The 27,704-nt window shown below is 49.1% G+C and overlaps 1 protein-coding gene across 2 annotated transcripts in view; it reads right to left on the bottom strand.

The window, feature by feature from the left end:
- The window catches only part of Olfm2 (olfactomedin 2), a 76,292-nt gene that overhangs the window by 31,744 nt on the left and 16,844 nt on the right, over nt 1-27,704 (bottom strand). The window contains exon 1 of one of the 2 annotated variants that reach the window (XM_034510029.2): nt 23,340-23,735. The exons of the other annotated variant lie outside the window; for it this stretch is intronic. Coding sequence (XP_034365920.1) covers nt 23,340-23,474 — 135 coding nt within the window. The 5' untranslated portion in view covers nt 23,475-23,735. Of the gene's footprint in view, nt 1-23,339; nt 23,736-27,704 lie in introns of those variants that run through there. 2 annotated transcript variants of the gene reach the window in all.

The following is a 27,704-nucleotide window of genomic DNA, read 5'->3' as shown; positions in this document are numbered from 1 at the left end:
TCTGTGTGTCTCTGTGTGTTTTGAGGCAGGGTTTCTCACTGAACCTGGAGCTCACTGACTGAGCCAGGCTGGCCAACCAGCCATAGAGCCCCCTCGTCTCTGCCTCAGCACTAACCCTACAACTGCACCAAGACATCTGGTTCTTCTCGGTGGCTCTGGGAGATTAAACTCCCAGCCTCAGACTTTCACAGAGAGCACTTTCCCAAGTCAGCCCTCTCTCCAACCATGGACTTAAGTTTATTCATTCATTTTGAGGACTGGGTCTCATAAAACTCAACCTAACTTCCATGAAGCTAAGACTAACCTTGAACCTCTGCTCCTCTTGAGATCACAGATGAGAACCACCCGACTGCCGTTTGTTTGTTTGTTTGGTTGGTTGGGTTTTTTTGAGGTGCTGGCGATGAATCTCAGGATGTTGAACACACTAGACCAGAGCTCTACCACTGAACCACCGCCAGCCCCTCACTGGGGGATGCTAGGCAGGGGCTATATAACAGAGCCACGTCTCAGGCCTCTACTGTGCAGATTTATAAAAAATAATAAATAGGTTGTGGGGTTGCTGGGCCATAGAATGTTTACTTAAGAGGCATGAGGTTCTGGTTTCAATCCCTGTTTTACACACACACACACACACACACACACACTCCAAACATCACTTGCAAAAGATAAGATTCTCAGCATGTCCCTTATTCAGACGGGAAAACCGAGGTCCAGAAAAGGGACTCTGGGTTTAGGTCATGGGTCAGGAAGGGGCTCATGAGCTGGGGTGTGGCCTTTCTACAGTTCATGCCGATGTCTAAGTGTGAGTGGCTGCCTTTGCCCAAGTGTGAACAGAGAAGATAGCTTAGACAGAGTCTGGTCCATACTGAACAGCTGGGTGTCTGTATGAGTATGTGCAAGAGAGGCAGACTCTACTGGGTGTGAATGCATGTCTCTTTCTTCACCCAGGTATGAACGCGTGTGTGCCATGAACAGAAGAATGCTAAATTGTGTGTCCCAGGGTCAAGGAGAGGGATTCGAGGATAAGGGATAAGGGCTTTTGCTGTGCTAGCACAAGGACGTGAGTTCTAATCCCGGGCATCCATGTAAAAATTGAGCATGGGCTCCTGTAACCCCAGCACTGTGGAAGGCAGAGACCAGAGGACCTAGGTGTGTGGGGGTGGGGGTGGGGGTGGCAGGGATGCTGCACCAGCCTACCTCCAGTTCCAGTGAAAGAACTAGTCTCAAGGAATAGAGTATTCTCTGGCTTCTGTGTGTGCATGGATGTGTGCACTCCCATACACACACGTGTATACATCACACACACAAAACTGTGTATTCACAGTGAAGCTCTGTGTGTTTGTGCACACGTGTTCATAGAGAGACAGCTCTGGGAGACTCCACTAGATCTGGTACTGAACTCGCAGCCCTCAGTGGGTGAGGGAGGTACCCCACCAGCCACGGCCTGTTATTTATAGATAGATCCAGCTTCATAAATTTCAAATGTTTTTTTTTTTTTTATCTCCCTCACTGCCAGGCCCTTATAAATATTCATGAGTTTCCTGCCTTGGAATATCTGAGTAGTTGGAAGGAAGGGGGGCTGGCCGATAGAGGGCAAGGAGAGGGTCCCTGGTGGCCCCAGGCGGGTGAGCCGGTAGGGAGGACAGGGGTCCCTCTGGGTTTGTTCTCTCGCCTCCAGGCTTTCCTTCCAAGCCACAGCTGGCGAGATGGAGAAGGCTGGCCGCCAGGATGGAGTTCTTCCAGCGTCTGGTTTTATTCTTCCCTGGTGACTGTGGAAAAATACCGCCCACTCTGGGGCAGAGAAGGTGTCCACCCGGTTTTCTCAGCTCTAGGTGGCACTCTAAGTACCCTAGGATCCATAGCTACAAGACGAGCAGGAAGTCCACACAAGGAGGTATATGTGACTCCCAGCTTCATCCCACTGTTGGTCAGAAAGGGGTGATAAGTCTGGGAAGGGGGCCCAGCAACATGGCTCAAGAGGGAAATGGTGCTTGTGGCCAAGCCGTACAAGCAGAATTCAATTCTTCAGATCTAAAGGGGGGAGGAAGAGAACTGACTCCCCAAGTTGTTCTCTGACTTTACGTGAGCCTGGCCGTGCACACGCATGCGCACCCCCCCCCCACAGAGTCACACACATACTGTCATACACTCATTCACACACACCAAACACACTTGCTCACACACACAGTCACTCGCACACACACTCATACACAACTCATACACACTCACACACGTGCATTCACATACTCACACGCTCACACACAACACACACATGCATTCACACACACTCACACACATTCACACCCACACACTTACACTCTCACACACATATACAACACTCACTCATACACACACTCACACACAACACACACACAAACTCACACTCTCACACACATACACAACACACTTGCACACACTCAACACTCACACACAACACACAGTCACTCTCACAACTCACACACACTCACACAATAAAAGAAGATCAATTAGAGTAGAAAAGATTGTTCTGCTTCATGGCTTCAGGCTTTCGGCCCATTGCTTCCGGTCTGAGATAAGATCAAACATGGCAGTGGGAATGGGTGCCACAGAAAAACTGCTCACTTCGTGGCAGCCAGAAGGCAGAGAAAGAGAGGAAGGCGCCAGAGACAGGAGATCCACTTCTAAACAAGACCCCACTGACCTACTTCCTTCATGCAGGCCCCACCTACTAACAGCCAGGTCAGCTATAAACACATCTGGAGATGGGGTTAGCACCGTCACCATTCAATGATCTCTCAGCAGCCTCACCTGCTGGGGAACAAGCCTTTAACACAAATCTTTAGGGGGCGTTTTATATCCAAGCTATGTAGCCTAGTCTGGCCTTGAGCTCCATATTGTCTTGCCTCCAGCAGTGTGTGTGTGTGCGTGTGTGTGTGTGTGTGTGTGTGTGTGTGTGTGTGTGTGTGTTATGGCACTCTGTAGTATAAATGCGATTCCAAGCCAGACCATCATCCCAGCACTTAGGAGGTGGAGGGAGAAGGATATGAGTCTCAAGGGCAGCCTAGGCTACATAGAGAGTTTGAGGACAGACTAGATGGTATGAGGCCCTGTCTCAAAAACATAAAACAAACAAACAACAACAAAAACAGTTTAGAAATCCAGACACTCAACAGTTTGTATGAAATGGGTCAACAACTAGGGAGAGAACACATGGGCCCCATCGATTTCCCCAATAAACACATTTTCTGGTTTGGAGTTGGGTTAGCCTCATGTTTTAGCTATACTTAACTGTCAGCTTGGCACAGCCTCAGGTCACCGGATGGATCTATCTAGATTGATGGGGACTATCTGGATTGATGGCTGATGTAAGAGGGTCCAGCCCAGCCAGGCACGGTGGAACACACCACTAATCCCAGCACTCAGGAGGCAGGGGCAGGTGGATCTCTGTAAGTTCCAGGCCAGCCTGGTCTACACAGTGAGTTCTAGAATAGCCAAGGCTACAAAAAAGGAAGCCTGTCTAGAAAGAAAGAGGGGGAGGGGGAGGGGGAGGGGGGAGGGGGGAGGGGGAGGGGGAGGGGGAGGGGGAGAGAGAGAGAGAGAGAGAGAGAGAGAGAGAGAGAGAGAGAGAGAGACCTACTGTGGGCAGTGCCATCCCTGGGAAGGTGGCCTGGGCAAAACCTTCAAGTTAGCCAGCTAGCAGTATTCCCCTGGTTTCTGCTTCATGTTCCTGCTTGAATCTCTGCCCTAACTTCTCTCAATGATGAACTGTGACCTGGAAGTGTAAATCAAATAAACCCTTCTTCCTCAAGTTCATTCAGCCAATGTGTATTATCACAGCAATAAGAAAGCAACTAGCTAGAACATCTGGTCTACCTCAGCACTCAGTCCCAGTCTGCTGTAGGCAGACCTCAGTTTCAACCATGGTCTATCTCAAGACTCAGGTCAACCTTGGTCTATGCCAGCACTCAGTTACACCCTGTTGTATTTCAGAATCTGGGTGGGGCTTCTTTCTCTGGGGTCCACAGCACGGCTCTGATCTGTTGAAATGAGTTTGTTTCTAGTCTAAGTTGCAAAGATCCGGTGTCTAGCCTTAGATGCTTAGCCTTTATGCATACGTGGTCTATGCTTGGCTAGAATGTGGCAGTCAACTTTGGAGCATCTAGAGACCTCAGGGTTGTTGTCTTTCAGGTTGTTGTCTGATTAGAGCTTAGCCTATCTCACGACATGGATCTAGGTGACTCCATAGTGACAGTGCCCTAGTTTCTCAGCATCCTATCATGTATGGAGCCCCCCACCCCCACATGCCCAGGGCCCAGGGCCTCTCAGATAAACACCTCCCACAAATGGCCACTGCAATCCAGGATGAGTGAATGCAAGGCCATTTCATTTTCCAACATGGTTATCTAAAAATCATTCTTTCCTTAAAAATTATGAGCCCCCACCCTTACTGAATACTCTAGGATGGCCTTGAATTCCTGATTCTCCTGTCTCCACTTCTATGCTGTGATGGTAACTGTGCACCTCTGTACCTCAATTTTATCCCCCTAAGACTTCTCTCTGTTTTATGTTTATTACTTTTAAATATCTTATTTATTATTATGGTGTTTATGATGTCTCTCTGTATGTGTGCACGCTTGTGTGTGCATGTATGCACGCATGAGTACCACAGGCTGTGTGTGGAGGACAGAGAACACCTTCGAGTGTTAGTTCTTTCCTTTCACCATGTGGATGCTGAAGATCAAACTCAGCTTCTATCATCTCTCTCCACTGAGCCATCTTGTTGGCCCTGCATAGGGCTTCCCTAACAGAGCATGTGATTCCAGCTACTCAGTCACAGAACACAAGAGTGAGTGGCTGTTACCACCTCCATCTTAGCACCACTCCCCCAAGGGGATGCTCTGACCTGTGGGCCACCCTGAGCAGGAGTCCTCGGGAAGGAGGCACTCCGAGATCCCCAGGGCTCCAGTCTCTGCTAGCTGGTAGGAGACAAACAACCCACTGTGGTCTCAATGTGAAGTCGTTCCCATAGGCTCACACATTTGAACCCTTGGTCGAAGGTGGCAGTGCTGTTTGGGAAAGGTTGAGGAGATGTAGTGTCAGTGGAGGAAGTGGGTCACTGGGAACAGGCCTTGAGATTTTTCATGTGTACATACGTGTGCATGTGAATACATGTGTGTACATGAATACATAGAAGCCAGAGGTCAACTTCAGGTGTTGTTTCTTAGGAGCCATCTACCTTGATTTGAGGAGACAGTGTCTCTCATTAGCCTGGAACTCGCCAAACAGGCTAAGCTACCCCAGTTTAGCTAGCAAGCCGCAGGTGCCCTCCTTGCTTTCCTGGCACTGGAGCTACAAGCACAAGCCACCTGCACCTGACATTTGACATGGGTTGAGGTTAGAACTCAGGCCCTCACACAAGTGTACCAAGCTCTATACTGAGTAACTATCTCTCCAACCCAGACTTCAAGATTTTATAATCAGTGTTGGCTTTCTTACTTCAGGGATTCAGTGTGACCAGCCACCTCAGTCTCCTACAGCCATGCCTACCCCACCATGCTCTATCCCCCCAAACCTGAAGCCCAAATAAGCCTTTTTGATGACTAATGATAACTGTCAACTTGACACAGTTCAGAATCTTCTGAGAAAAAATCTCCGAGCATGTCTGTGTGAGATTATTTTGGGCACTGTGGCAATGCCGGGTGTGTGGGGCCATTTCCAGGCTGTGATTCTGGAGTGTGAGTGGAGAAGGAGGTGAGCAGCAGCTACAGTCGCTCATCACTGCCTGCATCCTAGCTCTGGGCGCGATGTGACCAGCTGCTTCCGACCCCGTTATGAAGGACAGTACACAGGAACTGCGAGTCAAAAGAAACCCTTTCTCCCTTAAGTCACCTTTCTTAGCACATTTTATCACATAACAGAAAAAGAGAAAATAAGCACTCATTTCCCAGAAATTGCTTCTTATTGGGCATGTGGTCCCAGCAAAAAGAAAATTAGCAACATATGCCCCAGTGCACCAGGGTGAGGAGATGAACTTGGAGAGTTCAAGATGGTTCAAGCTGCAGGCCCAGGGGGAAAGTGCTTGTTGTGCATGCATGAGGAGCTGAAGTCAAATTCCCAGCACCCATGTAAAAGCCAGATGTGGAGAAAAGCCAGATGTGGAGATGAGCATCTGTAACCTTAGTGATGGGGTGCAGAGACAGGATGGTCCTGGGACTCCCTAGCTGGTCAGTCTAGTCAAAAGATGAGCTCTAAATTCAATGAAAGACTCTGTCTCAAAAAATAAGGTAGATCTGGCCATGGTGGTACACAACCCAGTGCTCAGAAGGCAGAATCAGATGTATCCAAGACCAGCCCGGTCTACATAGTGAGTTCTAGGCTGGCCAGAGCTACATAACAAAACCTTGTCATGATCGTGATGATGGTGGTGGTGATGATGGTGGTGGTGGTGGTGGTGGTGATGATGATGGTAGTGGTGGCAGTGGTGATAATGATGACATTATGATGACAATGATGTCATGGTGATTACATCATGATGATACAATATGATGGTGATGATGACGACGACAACAACAACTACGACAATGACATCATGATGATGATATGGAGCTTGACAGAGAAAGGCACCTGAATTGACCACTGGATTCTACATGTGTGTCCCACATACCCTAGCACACACATGTGAGCTGCAGGTTTATGGAGCTGAAGATCCACAGGGATTGGAAGCTGCAGAAACACAGAGTTATAAACAGGCAACAAGAAAGGCGTGGAAATGAGGGACCTGCAAAGGACAGTCGGGAACAGTTAGGAGGAGCTGCATGGTCTCCTGAGTTACCTCTCCAGCCAGAGCTTGGATATACCGTGACTCCTTCCAGACATATCTGCAACAGTGGACACCTCTGTGAGCAGTCCTGGACACATGTGTGGAGCAGCGTGACTCCATGATAAGCCGTGCTTGTATTAGTGGATGCATATGAGGATGTATGAAACTGCATGTAATTCTCTGTAGCTGTGAGCTCTCCTTTTGTTCAGGAGCCTCCTATCCTCAAGCAGACACTCCTTGACATATGTTGCAACCAGATAAACATACGCAAGTAGAATATGCATTAAGGGAAGGGTAGAGACTGGGCCCATGTAGCTCTGACTGGCCTCAAACTCACTGAGGCTGACCTTGAACTCCTGATCCTTCTACATGCTGTGGTCACAGGCATGTGCTACCACAGTCAGGTCATCTGATGCTGGGGATGGAGCCCAGGGCCTGGTGCATGCGAGGCAAGTGCTCTGCCAAGTGAGCCACATCACCAGCCCCAGCCTTTGGAACCTGCTATGTAGCTGAGGCTGGCCTTGAATTCTTCATCTTCCTCCCACTATCCCCTGATGCCGAGATTACAAAGCCGTGGTGTGCCACCAAACTCAACTCTCCATCCTCATGACCAGAGTGATAACAAAACTGACCAAATGAACTTAGGGAGAAGGGATTTATTTGGCTTGCATTTCCATGATCAAGAGATGGTTCCCATACTCTCATAGTGGGAAATGACATCTGTAGACACAGTGTCACATGACCTATGGGTCTCCAGCTAGCTCGTTAGCAGTGTGGTCACTACTGGAATAGCCAGAGAACACATACTCAAGCACCAGCTCCCTGGGCCACATGCCTCAACAGGAGCTGAGCAGCAGAGCTGGGTAATATCGAGAACGATCCACAAGGGACTCAGCCGTTAAAGGGCTTAATGCCAAGTGTTAGGACTGGAGTTAGGATCCACAGAACACGCCTAAATGCTGCATGGCTGTGGCAGCCCACCTGTAATTCCAGCCTTGGAAGCCAGAGACAGGGGATCCTCAAAGTAAGCTGGCTTGTGAGATCGGCCATTATCAGTGAGCTCTGGGTTTGATTAAGAGACCCTGCCTCAATGGATATAGTGGAAGAGTGATGGATTCCTGACATCAACTCCAAGCCTCTTCATGTGCCTGCACCCATATGCACCCTGACATATACAATCTGTACACATATGCATGTGCGCGCACACACACACACACACACACACACACACAGAGAGAGAGAGAGAGAGAGAGAGAGAGAGAGAGAGAGAGAGAGAGAGGAATATAGGGGCAGAGAGCTATGAATATGGGGGGGGGGAGGCAGAATTGCTATGGTCCCTAAACAACCCAGTTATTGTGCTTTCAGCAACATCTTGAAATACATGGTGGCTCCAGACTGAGTTCTGGGCCCCATTTGTTATAGTGATGGCTGAGTGACATCTTTGGTCCCTTCAAGGCTTCTGTCATCAGGTCTGTCTTAACTGAAGACAAAGTCTCTTCTTTCATCCAATCCCATGAGCCCTAATCCTGAGCTGGGTATTAATCTAAAGGCCTTACAGAGCTAGAAATTAGCATCAAGAAGGGATATTTATTCCCTGTTCTTGAAGGTCTGTGTGTGAAGTGCAAAGACACAGACAGACACTGTGTCAAGAAGTTACTTAAAGGGTGGTGGTGGCGCACGCCTTTAACCCCACCCAGCACACAGGAGGCAGAGGCAGGTGGATCTCTGTGGGTTTGAGGCCAGCCTGGTCTACAGAGTGAGTTCCAGGACAGCCAGGGCTACACAGAGAAACCCTGTCTTGAAAAACCAAAACCCAAAAATAACAACAAAAAGTTACCTAAAGCTGGCTCAGTGGGTAAAGACACTTTCTGCCAAGCCTGGCACCCTGCATTGAATCCCTGGGACCTACATGGTAAAGTGGAGAACCCAACTCCTGGAAGTTGTCCTTTAACCTACACACACACACACACAGAGAGAGAGAGAGAGAGAGAGAGAGAGAGAGAGAGAGAGAGAGAGAGAGAGAGAGGATATATATATATATATATATATATATATATATATATATATCACATAAGGAAGAAGGAAAAACAACTGCAGCTCTTGGCCCACAGTGAGGGCAGCGCAGGGTGTGTGGTGAGGGATTTATCCAGTTTGTTTAGTTGCCATTCCTTACTGGACCTTCTAGAAGCTATAGATGGTGCCGGGTCTGCCTGCCCTGTTATACCCTTGGTGGGAGATACTTTATCTGCAAGTACAGGAATATGCAACCAGATGGTGGTGTGTCTCAGTGGATAAAAGATTGGCCTAGCATACTAGAGGCCCTGGGTTCAATCCCCAGCACCACCTAAAATGGGATGACAGGAAGCACAGGCTATCATCTAGCTACTCCAGAGCCAAAGACTGGAATTCAAGCTCGTTGCAGGCAGCTGCAGACCCACCAGGGTGACACGTGAGTGACCCTGTCTCAGAACGACACAAGGACTCCACAGAGCATAACCACCACGCCAAGCTGCATCCATCCCCAGCTGTATCTCAGCACACTGACACACCTGGCGAGGCACAGACATTCCCCAAACGAGTGGCACACTCTGAACACCTCAGCGTGTCAGGCGACACTATTTCACGTCCGTGTTCTCTGGGGATGGGTGGGTCAGGCATCCTCCCATGGCCACTTTGCCTTTCTGGTCTGTGTTTCTGTTCTTATTTTTTAGACAGGGTCTCACTGTGTAGCCCAGGCTGACCTGGAACTCACTGAAATCCTTCCTGCCTCTGCCTTCTAGGTGCAAGGATTAAAGGCCTGTGCCTGCGTGTCTTTCTGGATGGATTGATGAGGTAGCCAGGAGCAGGCTGTGATAAAACAGACATCTAGAGCTGGATTCTCTGCCAAGCACTCACTGGCTGGTTCCTCCTGGGAGGCCGAGAAGGACTGCAGGGTTGGGGAGAGGGCAGGCCAAGTGGCTCGCTTAATTAATTAGTCCTAATTGAGATATCTCTGCAAATACCCCTATATTGAAGGTCACGGTTCATCGGTTTCCTGGGAATCATGCTGTCTATGTGTCTGAGTGCTGGAGTGTGGCAAAAATAAGGAGAGGAAGCTGCCTTGCATCCTGGCCCTGCCTCTGGTGAGGACAGTGGCGTCCAGAGCCAGGCGGGGGCCAGGCGGGGGCCAGGCTCAGAGATGTGCAGAAATCCAGGTACAGAGAGATGTCAGGAGGAAGGTGGGGACTGGTAGGGACAGAGATGGAGACAGAATCTGCTTCAAACCACAGGGAGAGATACAAGCAGGGAAACTGCACAAGAGGGAGGACCAGAAGTAGGGACAGATGGACTGGCAGTATGGGCAGACAAATGTCCCCTTGCCTTTTCCTGCCTTGCTTGCCTGGCCTTCTCATCTCCTGGGCACACACCACCCCACCTGCTACCCTTCCTTCCTTCCTTCCTTCCTTCCTTCCTTCCGTCCTTCCTCCCTCCCTCCCTCCCTCCCTCCCACAGCAGCAGCAGCAGCAGCAGCATCAACAATCAAGCTGATTCCTCTTTGGCCCCGTCACCCTCCTCCCCTCTCCCTCCTCCTCTCTCCCTCCTCCCATCGTTCCCTGCAATCATCTCACTTGTTCAAAATGAGCCTCAGAGGCTGGAGCCAGACAGCTGTTCCATCCTGGAGCCAGTGCTGGGCAGCCTCGGGGACAGTGGGAGGCCAGGGTGGGGGGCATGAGGTGGAGGGCAGATTGGGAGCTCAACTTCCATCAGGCTGAACTACCACTGCCACAGTCCAGGAGGTGGGGGTGGCGCCCAGACAGCCCGAACCACTTGTCGTGGGCACACATGAAATCCTTCCCAGCAGTGCATCCGTGAGTTCTAATCTCACCTCCACTGCTACCAAGATCCTATGGGCCTAGGGAGACACAATCACAGACAGACAGACACTGGAAAGACATGTCTCAAAATAAAAACCAAAGCCAAGCCTTCAAGATGGCTCAGTGAACAGAGGTGCATGCCACCAAGCCTAACATCCTGAGTTTGATCACTGTGGCCCTCATGGAGAGAACCCAGTCCTACAAATTCTCCTCTGACTTTCACATGTGCATTGTAGCATGAGCCAACCCCATACCCCAAATAAAAATACATACATATGAACATACAGACATATATACATACATGCACACATACATACACACATACACACACACATACACACACATACATGCATGCATACATACACATACATACACATACATACATACATACATACACACATACACACACACATACATGCATGCACACATACACATACATACATACATACATGCACACATACATACACACATACACACACACATACATGCATGCACACATACATGCATGCATACATACACATACATACACACATACATACATACATACATACATACATACATACATACATACATAAGTGTTATTTAAAAACAAACAGCCCCGTGGGGGAGATGCAGAGGCAGGTGGATCTCTATGAGTTCAAGGCCAGCCTGGTCTACAAAGTGAGTTCCAGGGCAGCCAGGGCTGCACAGAGAAACCCTGTCTGGGAGAACAAACAAACATGTTCTGAGAAGTGACAGCTGAGATTGACCTTAGGCCTAACACACGCACACGCACACACACACACACACACACACACACACACACGAAATAGACCGATAATATCCAGAGATAGGAACAAGAGACAAAGGCCAAAGAGACACATGAAAATAAGGCAGAGATACGAGCAGGACACACCAGATTTGGAGACCCAGGGAAAAGATAACAGACACAAACATACCCAGATAGAGTCACACACAGTCAGTCAACAAACATTCACAGAGAACTTTCAATGGGTAATGGACACACAATGAAGACAAGGAGAAAGAAAAACAGTCAATGAACCAGACTAGATGGCAAGGGCAGATAGTCCTAGATACTATTTGGGAAGCTGAGGCAGGAGCATTGCTTAAGCTCAAGCAAACATCCAGGGCCAGGATAGCCAACACACAGATACCTGGGGATAAAGGGAGGGGAAGAAGAAAACAGAGAGATCTAAGACAGAGCAACAGTGGTGTAGAAGGTTTAAAAGTAGACAAACAAGATGGTTCAGCAAGAAAGAGAGCTTGCTGCTCAGGCCTGACGGCTTCAATCTCCAGAAGCCACAGGGGAAAAAAAACCAGATGTGGAGGTGGACAGAGTCCCACCTCTCCTACAGTTAGGTGCAGGGTGGCAACAGGAATCCTGTCGTTCCTGGGCCGGCTCTCTGGAGTATGAAGTGCAGGGAACACAAAGCAGATCTTGCCTCAAAATGAGGTGCACAGGGTGGGTAGTTGTTGCACCGTGAAGAGCACTTGTTACTCTTTCTGGGGTTTTGTGGTTTTGTGTTTCTGAGACAGGGTCTCACTGTGTAGCCCAGGCTGGCCTGGAACTTGTACTGTAGCCCAGGCTGGTGGAAAACTTACAGAAGGCTTTGCCTTGCCTCCCAGTACTGGAACTAAAGGGTGTGCCACCAAGCCTGGCTGCACTTTCACTCTGCAGAGGACCAGGTATTGGTTCTCATTACTCACATGGCAGTTCACAACCATCTGAAATTCAGTTCCAGGGCATCCGCCCTCTTCTGGCCTCCATGGGTACTGCACATAAGTAGTGCACAAACATTCAGGTAGTACACATAAAAACAATAAATGAATAAAATATTCAAGAACATTTAAAACTTAAAAAAAGTTTTTAAAACATAGAAACAAAAACATATTTTTTTAAAAGGAGGAAATGGTGGGGAAGGACTGGGAGGGGAGGAGGGAGGGGAAAATGTGGTTGGATTGTAAAGTAAATTAATATTTATTTAAGTGGGAGTAACGGGCAGAGACAGTGGCCTCCTGAAGTGTCCATGTGTGCACTTCCCATTTACCATCCTGTACCACTTTCTTTCCTTTTTTAAAAAAAATTTAATTAATTTTTATTTATATGAGTATATTGTTGCTGTCTTCAGACACACCAGATCCCAATACAGATGGTTGTGAGCCACCATGTGGTTGCTGGGAATTGAACTCAGGACCTCTGGAAGTACAGTCAGTGCTCTTAACCACCAAGCCATCTCTCCAGCCCCCACCACTTTCTTTTCTTTTTCTGTTTTATTTTGCTTTGGATTTTTGCAATGGGGTTTCACTATGTAACCCTGGTAGGCCTAGAACTCATTATGTAGACCAAGGTAGCTTGTAACTCGCAGAGATCCTCCTGCCTCTGCCTCCCAAGTCCTGGGAATAAAGATGGATGTGCTCCTGGCCCTGGAGAGGTATACATGAAGAAAAACAAAGAAAAAACAAGAGAGACCACAGGCAGACCCTCTCCTCCCCTCCCCACAGACTCCCACAGCAAGCTCCCACACTGCCCTGCCTTCTCCTCAGCCCACCCCAGTCAGGTAGGTATGTGTATGCTTCCTTATTCCAGAGCCTACAAAACAGAAAACCACACTACCAGATTCTATTGAAGCTACCTGTCTCCTTCCTTTCCTTCCTCCTCCTCTCCTTCCTTCCCATCTTCCCTCCCTCCTTCCCTCCCTCCTTCCTTCCCTCCCTTCCTTCTTCCCTTCCTCCCTTCCTCCCTTCTGTTTGTTAAGATAGGGTTTCATGTAGTCCAGACTGGTCTCCAACTTCCTGTGTCTGAGGGCAGCCTTAAACTCCTGATTCTCCTTCCTCCCCCTCCTAGTTGCCAGAAATACAGATGTATACTGTCTCTGCAGCTCTGGGTGGGCTTTCTAACTACTGAATCTGTTGAAACTCATCATGAACAGTTTTATCTTCCTCTCTTGCACCCGGATCTTATCTGAAGGTAACAAAGGTAGACCTCACTGAGCTCTTAGGGATGGATGTCCACACAGGTCTCAGAGCCTCTGCTTGCAATTCTCTCAGTGCACATAAAGGTGAGGTGGTCCCTCACTTCTAAGTCTTCCTTCTTGGTACCCCTTCACTCAGATGATTTCTTCCAGATTTCAAATCTCAGTTCATGGGCTGGAGATATGGTTCAAGGTGCTTGCTGCACAAGCATGAGGACATGAGTTCAAATCCCCAGAACACACACAGACCTGGACATGGTGGTGTCCATTTGTAATCCCAGTGTTTCTATGGTGCAATGGGAGGTGGAGATGGGAGAATCCCCAGAAGCCTTTGGGGCAGCTGTTCTAGAATATTCAGTGGCAAAAAATAAGAAGACCCTCCCTCAAACAAAAAGGAATGCAAGGAACAATACTGTAGGTGTCTTTTCACCTCCACATGAGTGTTGTGGCATGAGTAGATCTGTATACACACACACACACACACACACACACACACACACACACACACCCCTCACTTTGGGGGCTGAAGGTGGAACTCCATGGTGTAGCATTTGCCAGGCTGGAAGCCAGGAAAGAAAGAACAAAAAAACTTAATTTAGGCATTACTACCTCCAGAAAACCCAGTCACACCAGGGCTGGTTTCATTATCTCTCCTGTCACCACAACATCCCAGAAATAGTTCTGACACCATGCATGCCATGTCATGACACAAGGGCTGCAGATCTGACAATGGAGACCCTGGAGAACATGCAAGCCTCCTTTCCCCCTTTCCTCCCTTCCTTCCCTCCTTCCTTCTCCTCTGGACCTTGCTGTGTAGCCAGGCTAGACTTAAACTTATACTCCAGCCTGGGCTTCCCAAGAGCTGGAGTTACAGAGGTGCATCATCATTTGTGGACACCCTCCCTTTTTAAAAGGGGTGGAATGGAACTCGGAGCCTCCAGCATCCCGTTTCTGTGCTCTGCTGCTGAGCTACCCCAACAGCCCCTCACTGGGAGATTCCAGATGGGTCTCCATCACCGAGCCATGCCCAACTCACTGGTGAGTTGAATATGGTGGCTTGAATAACAGGCTCAGTGGGCTCAGATGTTTGAGTAATTGGTCCCCAGTTGCTGGAACTGTTTGGAAAGGATTAGGAGGACTTGTTCTCTCTGCCTGCACCTTGTGGATCAGACGTGAGCTCTCAGCTATTGCTCCAGTACCATGCCTGCCGACTGCCACTGTGCCTCTCATCAGATGATCATAGACTAACTCTCTTAAATTCTAAGCAAGCCCTCAATTAAATGCTTTTTCTTCTAAGTTGCCTTGATCATGCTGTCTCTTCACAGCAATAGAACAGTAATTAAGACACAGGGGGATTCTAGTCTGGACTCAATCACTGAGACACAACCCCAGTTCCTCACTGAGGGGATCTAAGCAGGGGCTCTACCCCTGAGCCATCCTCTTTGCTCTTACTGGTATTCAGAACCCTTACAATTGCAAAGCAGCTGGTCCTCATCCCCCATTCTCTCTCACATCTTGGGTATCTGAGCAGAATCAAGTGGCCCATAACCAAGTCATGCTTAAAGCAGATCAGCTCCACCGTCCCTCTGTCTCTCCACCTCTTTGGCATTTATGTTGGTCCAGCTCCCACCGTTACTCCACTTGGACGGTGTAGTCCCCTTTGCCATGCTTTCCTGAGCCCCAGCCTTGTGTACCCAGAAGTCTCAGGAGGAAACCACTGGCCCTGAGTAAAGTCTCCTCCCTTACCTCCCCAGAACCCTCCACATCCTCTCATTTTGTCACCCATGCAGTCTCCTATCAAGTGTGTTTTAAACACTTACTGTGGGCTGCTAGGCTGGTGCTGGGATTTCATAGTCAACAAGAACTCCTTTAAATGCCACTGAAAGTCAGCAGCTAAAGGCACCAAGCCTGACAACTTGAGTTTAATCCCCAGGACCCACGTGGTTGGAGGAAACACACAACTCTCACACATTGTCATCTGACTCTATAAACAAATTATGGCATACATACCCCATAGGATGTACACACATACACTCATACACCATACATACAATGTTTAAGGATGTGATGTGGCTCTTGTTACACCCCGCTCTCACTCCCTCTTACTCTCCCTGACACCCACTTTGTTCCAGTCACACTGGCTCTCTCAGTGTCTTTCCAACATTTCAAGCAGATTCTTGCCTCAGGACCTTTATTCTTGTTATTCTCTCTACCCCAATGCTTTTCTTCTGAATATCTTGCTTCAATCCCTTCAGATTTTTTCACAAATGTCAACTAATCAGAGAGGCCTCTCAAACCAAAAAGAATGTGTGCATGTCATGATGCTTGTGTGGAGGTCGAAGGACAACTTGCAGGAATTGTTTCCTTCCTTCTACCATGAGGTCCTGGGGTTGAACTCAGGCCACCAAGCTTGGTGGCAAACACCTTCATCCACTGAGCCATGTAATGTCACTGGCCCTGTTCTATGTTTCTTTATATAACACTTCCGATCACCTACCACAGGGTTATCAATATATCTGTTACCACTCTGTTTAGAATGTCAGTCTAGCATAGGAAATGTACAAGGGCGTGTGTGTGTGTGTGTGTGTGTGTGTGTGTGTGTGTACACACGCGCGTGTGCATGTTCGCTGTGGTACTGGAGATGGAATCAGGGGCCTTGTGCATGCTAAGTAAGTGATATACTATTAAGCTATATCCTCAGCCCAAAATTGAGTGAATGAGTAAAGACCCTTCCTCCCTAGGTCAGAAATCCTTAAAATTATAGTACCCGGATCTCTTGCAGCTACACTGCTCCCTATTTAACTCCCTCCCCATCTCCTTCCTTATTTCCTTCCCTCCTTCCTTACTTCCTTTTAGACAAGTTCTCATATAGCTCAGGCTAACCTTAAACTTGCTATACTGATGATGACCTTGAACTTCTGATCCTCCTGCCTCTACCTCTGAGTACCAGGATTCCAGTCATGTGCCATCATTCAGTGTGGGAGATGAAACCTGGGTCTCTGTAAAGGCAAGGCAAGCACTGTACTGACAGAGCCCCAGCTCCCAACTGCAGCCCCTAGTCTCTAAGAACTGTCACTTGGGTTGAGAGGAGGGCTTGGCAGAGGGAGCAGTAGACAGCTCTGGATACTCCTTCGCTTCCCCCATGGGCCCTGTGACTCCTTCGACCACGTGGACTGTGATCGATCGATATCAATCTGTGCCATATCAGGGCAAAGCTTTAGGAGCTGTGTCCCCTCCTCTGGGTCCTGCTTCCGTGATGGTGTGAGTGGGGAGCATCCATCGTTCTGGGTTCCAGGAGACCACCTGGGACAGAATGCTCCCACCAGAGCCAGCATAAGATAGAGACATCTCAGAAGCAAGAAATAAATCTAATCTGAGCTCAGTGGGTGAGCAATGGGGTGCTGGTTACCATGGCATTGCAGGACATCTCTAGACTGGTTTTAGGGACTTACTCTTGTGAAACTGTCAAGAAAAGCCATAGACGCTGGACATCTTCAGTACCCAAAGAGCCTTCTGTTGGCTCCTGCTGAGACCCTCCCCTTTCTTCTTGGGGGCAAAAGTTCCTCCTCGAATGCAACCTTTTCATTGATATCTCCTTCTGTCCTTCTGTTCTTCAAAGAAGGACATGGGGCCAGTGAAATGACGCAGGGTAAATAACACTTGCTGTCAAGCCTGACACATGGCAGAAGGACAGAGCTGACTTCTGCAAGCTGTCCTGTGATTTCCACACACATGCTGTTCACATAGACAATAAATAAATTCAAACATAATAAAACAATAAAAATAAAACCAAACAGATTGGGTGTGGTGGCATATGCCTTTAGTTCCTGCACCAGGGAGGCAGAGGCCGGCAGATCTATAGAGAGTTCCAGGACAGCCAGGGCTACACACAGAAACCCTGTCTAGAAAAACCAATAAATAAATAAATCACAACAATGTGGTTGGTGCCTGAGAAATAACATCTGAGGATGATTGATGGCTTAAACACACACACACACACACACACACACACACACACACGCACACACATGCACACATGGGCATGCGCTCGGGGAAGAAGGGGGATCAGATTAGAACAGAACATACAAGATGCGGGTAGTTCACTCCAGGCCCTCCATGATAGCAGCCACTGACAACAGAGATGTCAGCTTTTAGCCTGAGTCTGGATTTATGGTCCCTAGGTGAGGAGCCATTCGGCTCAAGGCTCCTGTCTCCGGGGATGGTTTATGGCTGGGAGCCAGCCAAAGAAGTTGCGGGGCTGGGGGGAAGGGGGGAGAGAGGGAGCTTCCCTCCTCTCCTTCACAGAGATGGTTTATGAACACAGGGCTATGCTGCTTCTGTGTATTGGGAGACTGGGGGTGGGGTAGGACCCACAGAGAAGCCCATTCCACATCTGGGTTCACTGTCATGCCATTGAGGCACAGCACCCGACTTCTGAGCCGCAGCTTAGGCATTCCCACTATGTGTGCATTTACTCTCTTAGGGTTCTACTCCTTTCCCATAACCCATTACTGAGCACCAACTGTGCGTTTTCATGTTTTCCCCCTCGATCCTTGCGGTGGAAAGATGAGGATGGATGAACAGGGGAAATAAAGGGCAGAGGGGTGGAGGCAGGGAAAGGCATAGGTGTGATGGAAGAAGGCCATATGGCTATAAAGATGGATGGATGAGGAATGGGAACAGGCCTCCATTACCTACAACAGTTCAGTGGGGGTGAGAATGATCATTCAGCTGGCTGAAAGCAGTTGACATCAACCCTGATGACCTGAGTTCTCTCTCCAGAGTTCACATAGAGGGATAGAAAACTGACTTCGTCCTCTGACCTCTACATGTGCTCTGAAGCACACAAATACTCACCCCACGAGCAAACACAAACTAAATAATTAGATCTTTGCTTTTGTCTTGTTTATTTGTTTGCTTGGTTTGGTTGGTTTTTCAAGACATGGTTTCTCTGAGAACTCAGTCTGTAAACTAGGCTTCATACTCAGAGATCCCCCTGCCTCCGCCTCCGAAGTGCTGGAATTAAAGGCGTGCGCCACCACTGCCTGGCTTAATAAATGTAATTTCAAAAAGAATTATTATTCTCATTTTATAGACAAATTGATTTAAAAACTTGAAAAATATATTTAGTCTTGGTGTGTCTGTGTGTATGTGAGTGTGATAGTGTGTGTGTATAATCATGTATGTGCATGGTGTGTCTGTGTGTATGTGAATGTGTATGTGAGTGTGATAGTGTGTGTGAGTGTGAGAATGTGTGTGTGAGAGTGTGAGAATGTGTGTGTGAGAGTGTATGTGAGTGTGATAGTGTGTGTGAGTGTGAGAATGTGTGTGTGAGAATGTAAGAATGTGTGTGAGAGTGTGAGAGTGTGTGTGAGTGTGATAGTATGAGTGTGATACTGAGTGTGTGAGAGTGTGATGGTGTGTGTGAGAGTGTGATAGTGTGTGAGTGTGATAGTGTGTGTGAGTGTGATGGTGTGTGTGTGTGAGTGTGATAGTGTGAGTGTGACAGTGTGTGTGTGATAGTGTGTGTGTATAATCATGTATGTGCAGGAGCATTCATGTTATGTGCACATGTGGAGCTCAGAGGGCAACCTCAACTGTCTGTCCTTGTACTTTAACTTGTTTGGAAAAAGGTCTCTTGTTCACCACTGTACCCGCCAGACTAGCTGGCCCCTTAGCCCCCAGGGATTCTCCAGTCTCCACCTCTCCACAGGAGTACTGGTATCACACATGTGCACTACTGCATTCAGCATTACTGGGTTCAGGGGTTTAAGTCAGCTCCCCACATTTGCAAGACAAATGCTGTACCCATTCAGCCATCTCTTCAGCCCTTGAAAACTGAAAAAAAAAAAAAAATCCTCTTTGTAAACACACTATATGCTTGCCTGTAATAGATGCCCACTGTGCACTCAGCCATTGGTTTCCATCTGAAGGTAGAATCCAAGATGTAATTGCAGATTCAGCTACATGGCAGACAATTTATTGTGATTCAGCTACATCAGGCCATAGAGTGCAGCAGTGAGCAAAACATGGACTTCCTTGCAGATGTTGTTGGTTGTCTTTGTGGTGCTGGGATTGAACACAAGGCTGAGCACCAGGCAAGGAGTCTAGCCCTGAGTTCCAACACCAGCCTCTGCATGGATCTTCCAGTCTAACAGAGACTCTGAATTCTCCTTACCTAATAAGGAAATTGGTGTTTAGAAAGATTCAATGATTTTCACCAAGGTCACATGGTCCATTAAGTTGTGGGGCCAGAATTAAAACTCAGACATATCCAAATCTAAATCCTACCACTGACAGAGCATATATTCTGAAAGACTCAGGGCAGGGAGGTTTATTTCAGTGTAGACACGCTTGTATAGAAGAGGCAATTGGTACTTTTGTTAAATAAATTCAATTAAATGAATAAAGGGATGAATTAATGAGCTGAAAGACGTTGAAAGTACAGATTTGTGGATAGCAGATTAACAGATGGTTGGATGGTGGATAATGGATGGAAAGAGAGATTGGAGAATGTGTGTGTGTGTGTGTGTGTGTGTGTGTGTGAGAGAGAGAGAGAGAGAGAGAGAGGCAGATGGAATGATGGAAGGATGGGAAGATGAGTGAATGAACACATGGATGAAAGAAAAGAAGGGTGGATAGATGGAAGGAGAGAGAATGGATGCAAGGCTGGATGGATTTACAAAATGTCAGATGGCTGTCTGGGTGAATGGAAGAAAAGATGGCAGGCTGGCTAGCTGATGAATGAACAGAAGGAAAGATGGATGGAAGGGTAGATGAATGGATGAATAGAAAGATGGATGAAGGATAGGAGAGCAGATGAATAGCTAGAAGGAGGAATGGATGAATGAGTAGTGGTGGATAGAAGGCTGGGTGGATGGATGGATGGATGGATGGATGGATGGATAGACAAAGAGTAGATGGGTGGATGGACCAATGGAGAATCTAGAGAGGTCTCTGTTGCCTGCAGTTCTGTGACACAGGACTTATTACTGACTTTCTCGGTGGCAGTAGCTTGGGATGCTGCCACCAATGGCCAGAGTTGAGCAACTTGGAGGAGTCTAGACCCTCTACAGACCTAAATAACCTTTATTTTTGTATTTTTCTCTCCTTTCATTTTTGTATGTGTATAGACGCATTGTCTACATGTATGGTTGTGCACCACATGCATGCCTAGTGCCCTCAAGGGTCTGAAGCAGCTATTGGTGTCCCTGGAATTGGAATTACAGACGATTGTGAGCTACCAAATGGATGCTGGTAACTGACTGAACTTGGGTCCTCTACAAGAATAGCTGGTGCTCTTCATGCTAAGCTAACCCTCCAGGCTCCAACTCTCCCTCTTTGAAAAAGAGGCCTGGAACTTGTGGCTACTCCCCTGCCTCACCCTCCCAATTGCTGGGATTGCAGTAGTTAGGAGTCTCCCAACTCCAAGACCGGTGTTGAGCATCCTCATGCCACAGCCCCACCCCAGGCTTCACCCTAACAGATCTAGCAGCGCTGCAGAGCGCTTTGGCAACTCATGGGAAGCCTGCAGGCTGGGGCACCAATGAGAGAACCGGGGGCCTCAGCAGTTAGGCACAGGGGACTTCTACACCATGAAACTGTTAGCTATGAAGGAGCCAGGTCTGTCTGGGTTCACAAACAGCCCTCCTCCCCCAGCGTATAGAGACATACAATTCATAAAAAGTGATACACATGTATACCAGCTACGCATACATAAACATATGCATATATAAACACACACATAAAAAATTCAATGTATGAATATACAAAATCATAACTCAAGGCCCAGTTAAGTCATTTGCCACTAAGCCTGGAGACCTGAGTTGGACCCCTGGGACCCAGATGGTGGAAGAAGAGAACTGACTCCTGCAAGTTGTCCTCTGACCTTCACATGTGCACTGTGGCATGCATGCATGTGTGCACACACATGTGTAAAACATGAACAAAAATTATAAACTCAGACACTCTGACATACTCCGCACATGTCCCTCAGATATGTCAAAGACTCTTGTGTATGCAGATACTTTCACACAGTACAGGGGCACTCACACAGATCCCACTCAGACAGGAAAGGGGAATGTGGCTTCTGATTTCAATGACACTATCAATGTCCCCCCTGGGACAGCAACACTCAGAAGGTGCTGTCACACCTGTGCATTCAAACTCATTTCACAGAATGAACCCACACCCATAGTCAGGGATAAACAACTGCAGACACATGTCCATCCATAAACAATCACACAGGGACACACCCACACTGGGGAGAACACACCCACATTGGGGAGAATACACCTGCACCTTTATGTCAGAGACATAGTAAAGTTTCCCTTCACTGACCACTACAAACCCCCAAACCACAGGCTCAGACAGACACAACAAGACATACCTAAACAATGACACTAGATGTCACAGACACACAAAAAAGACACCATGTTTCAAAGAACTGCAAGTCTGAGGACCCGGGCTGAAAGCTTGCTTTTGTGTCAAGTACCATATGTTCCCTGACCCGGGGGTGGGGGGTGGGGGTGGGGTGGAGAGGTGGGGGGTGGGGGAGGGTGGGCCATGCCTTGGACTCAGTGAGCTGCTGTCCCCACCCCTTCACACCCCACAGCTGTAGCTTTTGGGAGCAAAGTCCTTTTTTGGCCAGGAGGAGAGGGGTTATTACAGATGCATAAGGGGCTGTTGAGATTGTAACAATACGAAAGGGAAGAAGAGACGAGGTCAGATGGGTGGAATTAAGGGGAGTCCCACAAACAGACTAAAGATCAGAGGGGCTCCCATAGGGACGGGAACAGGGCATGAGGGAAGTTTTCAATAGAAGAGCATCTTCCGCTGTCAACAGGACAGGGCCACCATGATTAATAAGACTGAGTGTGCCCCTCTCCCTCTCAAGGAACTACCAGCAGGGGAGGGAAGCTGGCGGATGACAAAAACAAAAGGGAGGCTGAGGAGCTTCTGGGGGGGGGTCGAGCCCCACCCCCTCCAACGACCCCCATCTACAAAGGTGAGGAGTTAGGGAGATGAATATTCGGCACTCCAGGAGACAAATCATGGGAGAGAAAAGCTGGTACCAGTGCAGGGGAAAGAAAGAGCCAAGCAAAACACAAAAAAACAAAACAGAACAAAAAAAAAACCCAAAAAAACAAAAAAACAAAAAAAACAAAAAAACCAGAAAAAGAAAAAAGAAACACTAAGTCAGAAAGAAATAGAAGGGAGGGGGGAGAGACTCAGAGAAGGAAAGAGAACACCACTCAGTGACAGCCAGAGTCCCACAGGCTGAAGATATACGGGAGACTTCGAAATGTCCCCTAATCACTCCAACATAACAAAACACCCTCTTGGCTCCCCAAAACCGGCCAACTCCGCCCCACTCTGCCGGGATCTGGTTCAATTCCGCAGCCCTGCCGCCTCCGCCTGGGGCTGGAGCCAGCTTGATACCCCGGTGGCACTAGCAGGTCCCCTCGGAGAGGACTCTAGCCCAGTAAGTGCAATCATCAAACCCAGAGCTATGCCGGGCCCGGGGCTCCCTTGTGCCTCAGGGTCCAGCCCAGGACCCCCAAGAGACCACGTCCCCTCGAGATGACATCCCCGCCTGTACCCTGGATTCTGTCACTTTGGGGCTGTGAAGGTTCCTGTCCTAGGAACTGCCGCGGGGTCTGCGGGCACCACGCCCCCCCAACCGGAGCGCCCCCCAGCCGGCTGGCCACTCACGATTTTCTCCGAGGAGCCCGCGCGGGACACGGTGCTGTTGAGTCCCACGAGCGAGGGCAGCGTCTGCGACATCCAGTTAGTGACCATGGCCATGGTGCTCAGCACCGCCCCGATCTTGAGCAGCGGCACCGACATCGCGCCCCTCGCCTCATGCCCCGCGCCACCACCCCAAAAAAGCAGGTGTTCCGTCCCTTTTGCTCGGCACTCAAGCTGTCGCTTACCCACCCCAGTGGAGTGGAGGGGTGGGGGGTCCTGATGGAGAGATGACAGGGTCCAAGGGGGCGGTGGCCGGTGGGATGAGGATGGGGTGACACTGGGGACGCGCGCGGCTGCGGCTCCGCGCGCCTCGCGGGCTCAGCTTTATAAGGCGCCGGCTCGGCCACCCCCTCCCGCGCCACCGCCGGGCACTTCCAGCCGCCGTGACGTCACGGCTCCGGCCCTAGAGCCAGCGGGGCTGGGGGGAGAACAGGGGTGCATCCACCCTGCCCCCAACTTCCCCGCAGAGCCTCTGGCGGACCTTCCCCCACCTACAGAAGTGGGGACATCCCCTGCCAGCGACACCCTCGCTACCTCCCCCAACCCCGCCGCCGCGGCATCCCCGGCCCCGCCCCCCAGCTACAGCCTCCATCCTCGCTCGAGTCCCCTCTGTATCCTAGTGGTGATCCCTGGGCTCCCCTGCACGAAACATCCCCTCTCCTAAACCCTTAAATTTCAGGCCGAAAAATATCCAGCCCACACCTTCCACCCAAAACTGACAAGGGTGGAAGTCGGATATCTCCACCCACCTGCTCGGTCGGGTGCAGAGCCCGGTCCCGAGCCCGTGACGCACAGAGAGCAGTGCAGGACAGACTTCGGTGCTCTCCCGAGCTCCGAGACTCTTTTCTCCTGGCTTTCCTGGTCCCCAGATCATTCTCAAGGGGATCCCTCTGTGGATTCGGGACAAGGGAAGCCCAGGGTGGCGGTTACAGACTCTGGAGTGCGGGTGACTTGAGGAGTGGGAGGGTTTCCCCTGCGCACCCGAGGGCGGCGGTGCCACTTGGGACTGTCGCAAACCCAGACAGTTCGTTTTGCAGACAAGTCCCAACGCACGGTTTGACTCACAACTAAAACTTGGGGTGGGAGGCGGGAACTTATACCTCGGGTCCCCTCCAGCCCCCAGGGACCTGCACTGGGCTGGTCACCTGGTGAGGGAGGTTGGAAAGCGCAGCGAGCGGCGGGGCAGCAGAGGAGTGCCCGCGCGGTCGCCTCTCTTCGGTTTTGGACTCACGCCCCCTCCTGGCGTCCCCGCATCACCTCCTGCTGCCGCCGCCGCCGTCGCCCTCGGCCGGCGGCCGCCGCCGTCTGGAGGCGGCGATGACTCAGGCCTTTACCGCGCCGGCCGCTTGCGGGAGCCGGAAGCACCCAACCTCGGGGTGCTGGGGGGTCCTGAACTGTCTCGACTCTACTGCGAAGCAGGTTCTGCCCCTACGTGACCTCCAGCAATAGCTATTCTGTCTCAGTTTTCTCATCTGTAAAGTGGTTCTGGGGACCGTATGTGGAAGAGGCTGGAGGTAGCCTGCCGTTCAACTACAGAGCAAAGCTCAGGAACACTGCATTACAGAGACAGCAAGGACTTCAGGAGGGGCTGGGGATGTAGCCCAGTGGTAGAAGCTTGCCCAACATCGCTGAAGCCCCAGGCTCCATCCCTGCCAACATCAAAAAAGGCGAGGGGCGGGTGGGGGTGTGGGGGAGCGGTGGCAACCTGAGTTGGATCTCTTAAGATCCATGAGAAGATTGCCAGGCGGTAGTGGCGCACGCCTTTAGTCCCAGCACTTGGGAGGCAGAGACAGGTGGATTTCTGAGTTCGAGGCCAGCCTGGTCTACAGAGTGAGTTCCAGGTCTACACAGAAAAACCAAAAAAAAAAAAAAAAAAAAAAAAAAAAAAAAAAAAAAAACCATGAGAAGATAGGTGATAATTAACGACTCCCCCAAAGTGTCCTGTGACCTCCACTTGAAGGCTGTGGCCATATAGTCACCCATCCCACCTCGTTAGTACATTAAATACGTGTAAAAAGAAATTTGAGTGACATAGGAAACAAAGAAAGGAAAAGTACAAATAGGTATCAGAAGGGAAGCCAGAGTTATATGTGGAGTGTCTTCCTCAGTGTCTCTCTGATTATTAGTTAGTTGATTTTATTTAGTCTTTTTTTTCCCCCGAGACAGGGTTTCTCTGTGTAGCTCTGGCTGTCCTGAAGCTTACTCTGTAGACCAGGCTGGCCTCGAACTCAGAAATCCGCCTGCCTCTGCCTCCCAAGTGAGTGCCACCACTGGCCAGCTTATTTAGTCTTTTTAGTAAATTAGTTTTGTGACACATTCTCACTGTGTAGCTCTGGCTCAGACTAAAGGCATGGGCTACCACACCCTCCTGCACCTTAATATTTGACAAGGTCTCTCATTGAGCTTGGAGCTCCCTGATTTGGCTAAGCTGGCAAGACGGGCACCAGAGAGCCTGTCTCAGCCTCCCCAGTGATGGAGTGCAGGCATGACACATCTGACTTCTGATTTAGATATTGGGAATCTGAATTTATACTTGGATGGCACATATTCTATTGAGTCATATATTCAGGTGGGCCTTTAAACACGGTGACCAGAGAAGGTAATTTTTAAGCCACACCATATGGTGAAGTAAGAAGCCATTTCAGTAGATTTTCCAAAAAAAAAAAAAAAAAATTCAGGAGATTTTCAAAAGGAGGGAGAAGGGCAGTGCAGAGGACCTGGCAAGCACAGACCACTTGGGCTGGAATGAGCTGTTTTGTCAAGGAGACCCCTACTGTGGTTTACAACCAGGTCTATCTGACATCAGACTCCAAGATCACTGGGCTGTGGGGAGCCTCCACAGTGACAGACTTTCTCACCTCCTCACCATGGATGCTAGGAAACAGGCCTAGCTCATACCACCAAGCTCTGTAAGGACTGGGAGCACTTACAAGGCACTCCCCTTCTCTCTCCTCCATGCACCCCAAAATGTTCTCACTAAAGATGGCAATAGCCTTCTTGGGCTGGCAAGATTGCCCAGCAGACAAAGATAAAAGCCCGAAATCCTGAGTTTGTTCAACAGGGCTCATATGATGGAAGGAGAGAACCGACACCCTTCAGTTAGCACCTAACCTCCACTTGCTTGCCATAGCTCTCGCATGTGCAAACACACACACACACACACACACACACACACGATTTAATAACTTTCTAATTTCCATACTCATTCCCTTCTTGAAACACTTTATCATTTCCTAGTTCTGTCCCTGCCTCTCTGCCTTCTCCATCCTCAATATCCAGATCTTTCCACCTTCCCTGCTCCCTGTGTATGCACATCTCATCCCCTTTCCTGTCCAGGGACCTTTGCATTTGCTGTCCCTGGTAGCTGACAGACATTTCACCACAGAAATCCAGGTGGCCTGATTGCATCTCTCACTAAGTCTCTGTCCTGGTGGGGGTAAGCAACATGCCCTGTCCTCCATTACACTACAGTTCCCAGAACTCTTTGCCCACTGGCCTGTTGTTAAGTCTAAGCATTAGGAAGGAACAGACAGAGACAGGAGAAATGGGGGCTATTGCTTCCCTTTCTTTCTGCTAGGACTGGGGCTTTTTTTTTTTCTTTTTCAATTTGTCTAATTACATTTACTTACTTACTTACTTACTTGCTGTGTTTCTGGTGGGGCACAGAAATCAGAGAACAACCTGTGGGAGTTTCTTGTCTCTTCTCCAGTGTGGGTCCTAGAACTTGTGTGAAAGCCAGAAGAGTGCCTCAGCTCTCCTTTCTGACTCTCTACCTATTCCTTCGCTTCGCTGATCCAACCCCGAGTGATTGGGGCATGCATCTGTCCATGTGTGTTTGATGTGGGGGAAGGCATAAGATGTGGGGGATGCACCTGCCCATATCCATATCAGGTGTCTTCTTCCATCACTCTCGACTTCATTGAGTCAACATCTCTCAGTCAAACAAGAACTTGCCAGTCTAGACGCCAGACAGCTCCTTGTCTCTGACTCTCAGATGTTTGGGTCACCTGCCCAGCATTAAAATGAATCTCAAGTCTTCATGCTTGTGTGGCAAACCATGTCCCCAGGTCTGAATGTCACTTTGGTGTTTATTTTTACTTGTGTTTGCTTGTTTTCTGTGCTGGGGATGGAAGTCAGGGCCTCATACATGCTAGGCACATGCACGTGTTTCAGAGTCATAACCCTCACTCCAATATGGCCTGAATATTACCTGAAGAAACTTCCTTGACCGTTTCCTGAAGATAGAGCCCTTAGCACCATCTGCCTTTACCTTGTTTAACTATCAGATACTTATCAGATATTGTACTTCAGTGTGGGGGATCAAGTCCA

The sequence above is a fragment of the Arvicanthis niloticus genome, chromosome 8 (genome assembly GCF_011762505.2).
Source record: "Arvicanthis niloticus isolate mArvNil1 chromosome 8, mArvNil1.pat.X, whole genome shotgun sequence".
NCBI lineage: Eukaryota > Metazoa > Chordata > Mammalia > Rodentia > Muridae > Arvicanthis > Arvicanthis niloticus.
The sequence above is the reverse complement of the archived record's forward strand: the minus strand, read 5'-3'. Positions and strand labels throughout refer to the sequence as shown.